Genomic DNA, 6,848 nt, shown 5'->3' on the forward strand with positions numbered 1-6,848 from the left:
GCTGTCCTGCACACTGTAGGATGTTTAGCAGCATCCTTGGTTTCTACCCACTAGATGCCAGTAGGACTCTCCCCTGGCCCTCCCCAGCTATAACAGTCAAAAATGTCTCCCCTTATTGCCAAGTGTCTCCTGGGGGGACAAAACCATCCCTGATTGAAAACCACTGAGCTAGAGGAGCCAAAGTTGGAGGCAATTCTCTGGAACATTCCAGCTAAATCTATACTTACTGGAAAATTGCTTTAAAGACTTTTTTTTTCTAAACAAGTGATTTCGGGGCAGAGGAGGCACACGTTTCTTGGACAGATTAAGCAGATAATTGCCTCAACACTCTGCCTCGCTGACACTAAGGTTTTGAATGGAGCCCAGAGAAGAAGGCAAGCTTTGCCTTCTTCTGGTGATAACAGAGCCAGTGGCGGGCATATCTGTGTTCGCAGCACATACACTGACAGTCGGCAATTATTTTGAGTCACTGTGATAGTTACACGGGGTGTTGAAAGTTGACGCTGCATTTGATTCACCTGAAACATGAATGAGAAATTTAATGTGGAGGCAAAGATGTAAATGAGAAAAGTTTTCTGAGTGGAATTTTTGGGGCAGGGAAAAGGGAGAGAGGCCTTCTTTCTGATTCTTTACGGAATAATTTAAAGGAAAGTCAGAACTACCATTATATTAGGGACAAAGCCATCATACTGACTGAACAGGGAGAGTAAAAATTACCCTCCAAGCAAGGAGCCCCTGCTGGGCATGAGAGGACCCGCCAATTGAAGCTGCGATGCTGACAGCTCCTCCCGCAAGCAGCCTTCTCTTCTGAGGACCCTGCCGGTTCTCCCCACTGGCGTGCTTGCCTCTTTGTTGATGAGAGTTCTGCAGGGCTCGACAGCAATTCAGTCGGAGATGTGTTTATTAATTTTACCTTTTTAGAGACGTGTTGTTATAAAGCAGAAACGAACACACCATTGTAAAGAAATTATACTCCAATAAAGATGTTAAAAAAGAAAGAAAGAAAGAAAGAAAAGCCATTCAGACACCCAGGAAAGACAGAAGAGCCACGTAGATGGTTTCTGGTCCTTTGCAGGTTCCTACATGGCTCTGGCAGATGCCTTCCCTTTAGTGTGTGTTGCACCCCCTTCGTGCCCCGCCTCACACTCGCCACCCATCTTTTGCTCCAGCCTTTGCTGGGGGTGCCTCGCGTCACCAGGTACCTCCCGCTGTTCACCTGGGATTGCCTGGAATCACCTAGGCGGGGCCTAACCCTTATAGCCCTGAAGTATGAAAAAAGGAGTTAACGCCCCATAGGCGACCCTTGACTAATGAGGGGACGGGCGTCAATGGATAACCACTTTCTCTCGGTCCCTCTGAGGTTCTCTCGGCTCATGGGAGGTTCTGGTGGGACTGAGTCGCTCACAGAAGTAACAACCGCGGTAAGAGGTCCTTGCGCCGGTTTGCTTTCATTACCTGTTCTGCTCTTGCACACCAACGTTGTGCCCCAAACAAACAACCTGCAATGCAAGCCCTCATCCGAAGCTCTGCTTTCAGAGAGATCCCAGGCTGACACAGTGAAAAGTTTATGTTGAGAGATGAAGTTCTCACGGGGCATTTAAATTGCCATCATCAACAGCATGTCACATCAGATTCTCATTCAAGTAAAAGGGAACTCACTATTGAAACAGATCAGTTTCTTCTATGTGGAAAATGATTTTTAGAGCAAATTAAATATTCCCTTTAAGAAGAGCTCTGAAGGTTGAAGTTCCGGGCAGTTGAAATGCCAAAGTCAACCAGAAAAAGAGAGCAGCATTCTCTTCATTGTATCATATGCATGTCTTACTTAATACTATCTAGCCTGCCAACAATAAATGGTATTATTAGACTTTAGGTGAGGATAATATATTCCTCAGTATAAGAGACTTCTTCTGCCACTTGGATGCAGAGGTACAGCTATGGACTGGCTGTGGACAGGTGGTGGAATTGGCCATTGAGGATGAACTGTGGAGGATAAAAGGATGGCCAGGAACAAAGAATGACACAAGCCAGGCAAAACTTTGGCCTCATTAGGATCAGGCTCAGCCTACTAGATGAAAAGACACAGTGGATGCTGTCAGCTACTTCCCCAGCATCTATGCCCCCATCCCCTGTGCAGCTGTGTGATTTGGGTGGATGGGTTTCCACCCCCAGCTCCAGAAGCGGGATCCCACTGGCCTAATAAGCCAACCAATTTAATCCCACTCTCCTTAGTGTGGTGACTGGTTTAAGGGTTCGCTGGTTGATTAGTACATGGCATTCCTCCCCTGACCACTGCTGATGGGCAAAGAGTTGGGTCAACCATAATGAAGCCTGGAAATTTTGTTTGCGAGCTGAGAAAGGAGAAGCTCTTTCAGCTGGGATGCAGAGGTGACACGATATTACAATGGTCCTTTTCCTACCACAGGAGTACAAAGTCCACAACAGTTCTATGAGCCATTGATTCAAAAATTTTTGCACCTGCTTTTCATTGTCAATTATCAGCCTGAAAATGGAGCTATACACAGTGAAGGGAAGAATCAGAAAAATTAGAGTGAATTGGAGCCTAATCAACCAGGCCTGAAGCATGCCCAATTTCAAAACTCTTAGTCACCTGATCCAATAAATTCCCTGGGTTGTTAAAGGAAGTATGAAATGGATTTCCTGGTACTTGCAAATAAAAGTGTCCTGACATGCCAGGTATCCCATCTGAAATCTTTTCTAAACCTTATAATATCTGGAACTTGGTAGACATAGAGTAGACACTCATAAATTCAATATTTTTGAAATAAGTATTCCATTTTGAAAGAAACCCTAAAATAACTCAGATTTTTCTCTTTAGGTGCCATCTCAAGATTCTGGATTATTCTCCACAGTTCTGCATTCTAAAGAAGTTACTTCCTTGCTGTAATCCAACAAAAATCTTTGTTTACAGTGGCTTAACTGTGATTATGTGCTGAAAGAAGGTATTGATGGGACCGATATGGTTTCTCCCTAAAGAGTGACAGGATAGATTCTCCAGTCCAAGAAAAAGAAACAAGAAAGGAAAATGGATATGAAATGCAGTCATAGCTGGCAAAAGTGATTAACCATAAATAATGACTCACTTTTTCCTATTTACTAGGTTTTTAAAATGAGGAGTCTTATGTAAAGCTAGAGATATTTTAAAAGGAGGAAAGAATGTAATTTCAGTATGCCTGATTATTGACTACTTGTGTGCATGTGGATAAATGCAATCAACATATAGCCCAAAGTCTCATTTCTGGCAAAGAGTTTCATATTCCTTCTCTATCAAGTGTTTTAGCAGAACTGCTAATAAATAGTGACATGATCTTTTTTCTCAGTTTGAATCTCTGGAAGAGAAATTGTGATGGAAGAAAATAGCATGGATCAGACAGCTTTAAGGATAAAGAACAAAAACAAAAGTGAGCCTCTTTGGACTAAGCATAAAAAATCTGGTTCCTGTACTTTTGGGTCACTACGTCCTCCGTTCTCTCCCCACGCCATATCTGTGTAAGAGGCTTACTCTGAATACAGCAGGGAGGCAGTGTGATCCACCAGAAAAGGCCTAGGAGTGAGCTTTCATCTTAGCGAGGCTAGGTGACCCTGGGCAAGTGTCTCAGCAGCTGTGAATCTCAAGCTTCTCACTGGTCAAGCTGCTCGACTATGGTTGCTAAGATTTGATACAGCTGTACATTTTGATGAATCTATGCTGGATCTTAATCTACAACTAGTGTCTTTGTACCGAAAGTCTAAAAAGGCAAGCCAACCCCCGTTAGCCATTTTTAGCCTTTAAAAAGTAGTTTGAGGGCTTCCCTGGTGGCGTAGTGGTTGAGAGTCCAACTGCCGATGCAGGGGACATGGGTTCGTGCCCCAGTCTGGGAAGATCCCACATGCCGCGGAGCGGCTGGGCCCGTGAGCCATGGCTGCTGAGCCTGCGCATCTGGAGCCTGTGCTCCGCAACGGGAGAGGCCACGACAGTGAGAGGCCCGCGTACCGCAAAAAAAAAAAAAAAAAAAAAAGTAGTTTGACTCTTTAACCCACAGACAGTGGTAAGGAACCATAAACATATATACATGTAAATGGGAAAACAATGATCCTGCCTTCAATAGTATGAAATATGAATGGAGATAAAGCCATTTCTATTTCAAATATATAATCACTTCAGCTGAGATATCTAGTATCATCTTGAACTTGATTATGAGATAACAGAAATGGGACAGAGATGGCAATCATTTAATCTCTTAAGAACAGCTATTTTGAAGAGCTTTTCACTCTATGCTCAATAGATTTCTAGCAGGTTATGATCTGGCTAGAAAGAAAGCATAATGATGAGGAAAATTATGTTTTCAATAACACAGGCTTTTACACTACAAGTTCTTCCACAAAGGAGGCAATAAAATGAACTCTGACCACTTTAACTGATGGCATAATGGCTCCATGAACAGATGTGGCCTCTCTGAAAGCAACAAGTTCATATCCTTGATTGGAGGTTTAGGAATAAGCTGAACTTTCAAGTGTAATGTAGGAAAGATTACATACTTCCAGACAAGAAAGCTGAGTATTAGGGGGTTCAGATGCTTGGAGAGACGGACTAAAAGAATAAAGCTTAATAAGCTTCATTTTGCTAATGCAACAAATAGAGTTGACGTTGAAATATGAACTATAAACATTGAGCCATTTATAAATGCCCTGCTAATAATGCTGTTAGCCACTGTCAGATAGGAAGCTTGCTTTTTTAAAAAGCATACTTCCTCGGAGTCAGAAAACACCAATTGTCAGATAATGCTTATTTTCCCTAGTAGTATAATGTTTTCGAGAAGAATATATTTTTAATAATATATGATGGGGGACTGTGGAATTTTTTGTTTGCTTATTTCAAATTGGTGGGGATAAACAGCTTGGTAGGAAAAGGAGCTGGGATCATTTACTATCCATTTGGGAATGGCTGGAGTCCGTTTCCATGGCAGAGCCTGCTATGTGTTCAACAAAACTTATTTCCTTCTCTTCCTGAGAACGTAGCTAAACCACATTTTCCAGCCTCCCTTGCAATTAGATGGGACTGGGAGTTCTGGCAACAGAAGGATAATAATATAATAATATAGAAACAAAGAATATCCATTGCTCCATCTAATTAAAAGCACTCACATTTCAAAGGAGTGTGCAGGACCTGACAGTCACCCCAGGGACTCTGGCACAGCCAGATCCTGAAAGATATTCTCATACTGTGTTAGTAGAGACTCACAGTAATCCAAGGGATTAACTCTATATAGCTTGGTAGAGGAACAATATTTTAAAATTCTATCAAGTCAGCGTGGTTTTTTTTTTTTCATTAAATGAGAGTACAGGAATTTATAAAAATTAAGATTTTTAACTGCTTACACTGTAGTTTTAAATAATCCACTAGGGAAAATAAGATTTTACATCTCACGCCAGTTCTCAATGATATGCATCACTGAGCCAATAGAAAATCTGGCCTTACTTCATAATTGCAATAAATTATTTATGTTTTTGTTTACAGCATACTCTCAGCATTTAAAACCTCTGGGTCCGTGGACAATAATAAGCAATATAAAAAATGAGTAACACTTCATAATGAAACAATTCCCTCAGATGATCAGAAGTAGCCTATTAATAAAGCCCACCTATAATCACAAAGTCACACCAAATGGAATAACCACAAGGGCTTTTTTAGAATTTCAGTCGAAATAGAATTCCAGTGGAAAGAGATGAAAGTTCAGAGGGCATATGGCAAGTGTTTAGAAAATCATGAAATGCAAAGAGAATGAACATGGCCAAATTAATCAAATCCTAGGCTAAGACCAAGGGACTCCAAGTGCAACTGCAGAGGGGATATTTTAGGACTAGAACCTGGAAGGGCTTCTTCACACAACAGCTAGAAAACAGGACTCCTTTTCTATCCCCGAACTAATAATTCCCAAGGTTGGTATGGGGATGGGGGAAGAAGAGGGGATGTACCCCGCTTAATGAGGTCTCACAAAGTACATGACACCCCCCTGTTCCAATCCTCACGGGCCTCTCCCCTCCCGTTCGGCACTGAGAATCACTCTCCAGCGGGGTGACCACAGTGCCGGGAGCTGGCATGACATTTGCCTTCTGAGCGGGTGGGAGGGGTGGAGAGTCTCCGGAGGTCTCAGGCTGAGAACAGAAGCTGGCTCAAGGAGGGTTTCAGTAATGCGTAAATCACCAAGGGACATTAGGAGTGTGTTGGGGGGGTAGGGGCGGGGCCCTTCTTAGCCTTGGGAAGAAAATGGACTCTCCCATAAACGGCCACAGCAATACTGATTTCAGGGGTTCAAATTACTGGTCCCAACCAGCGTGACGTTTTCTACCCATTATCTAGTCTCTCCTGCCCACAGGCAGGGCCACATCACTGATTACAGAGTATTCCAGCCACTAAAAAAGATCCCGATCTTCATTAAAGATACAAAGTGTTGATCTGTGCTGGCTAAGTGAGGTAAAATGTTTGTGCCCTTCTAGTAACAACTCAACGAGGCTATTTCAGGATATTTATTAAACCAATTAAGTATTTACATTATGCTCAAGCACAGAGGCACAGTCATAGAGTACATAAATATGAGAAGATGAAAACAAGAAAATTTATGTTGGGAAAGCTGTTTTTCCGGTTTCCTCGAGTTGGGTGCAGAGGACACACTGTTTGGGAACGAGTTTGCGTTGAGCAGGCATCAATGGTGACCTCGTGACCACCTGCACACATCTTTTTGCTGTGGTTGAACTAAGGTAACCAGGAAAAGTTCATCACCTCCCCAGATGTTTTCCTTGTGGGGTGTACAGTCTACGTCTTGGAAAGTGGTGATTAAGGGCTGGAA

At 42.7% G+C, this 6,848-nt stretch overlaps 1 protein-coding gene across 9 annotated transcripts in view; it reads right to left on the reverse strand.

Moving 5' to 3' along the window:
• EFCAB11 (EF-hand calcium binding domain 11) overlaps positions 1 to 6,848 on the reverse strand; it is a 247,618-nt gene that overhangs the window by 111,311 nt on the left and 129,459 nt on the right. Inside the window, exon 6 of one of the 9 annotated variants that reach the window (XM_089908113.1) lies at positions 6,226 to 6,842. The exons of the other annotated variants lie outside the window; for them this stretch is intronic. Coding sequence (XP_089764239.1) covers positions 6,836 to 6,842 — 7 coding nt within the window. The 3' untranslated portion in view covers positions 6,226 to 6,835. Of the gene's footprint in view, positions 1 to 6,225; positions 6,843 to 6,848 lie in introns of those variants that run through there. 9 annotated transcript variants of the gene reach the window in all.

This window comes from Delphinapterus leucas, chromosome 2, assembly GCF_059928025.1.
Source record: "Delphinapterus leucas isolate spDelLeu-1000000601 "Yukka" chromosome 2, BTC_Dleu_Yukka2, whole genome shotgun sequence".
NCBI classification, from domain to species: domain Eukaryota; kingdom Metazoa; phylum Chordata; class Mammalia; order Artiodactyla; family Monodontidae; genus Delphinapterus; species Delphinapterus leucas.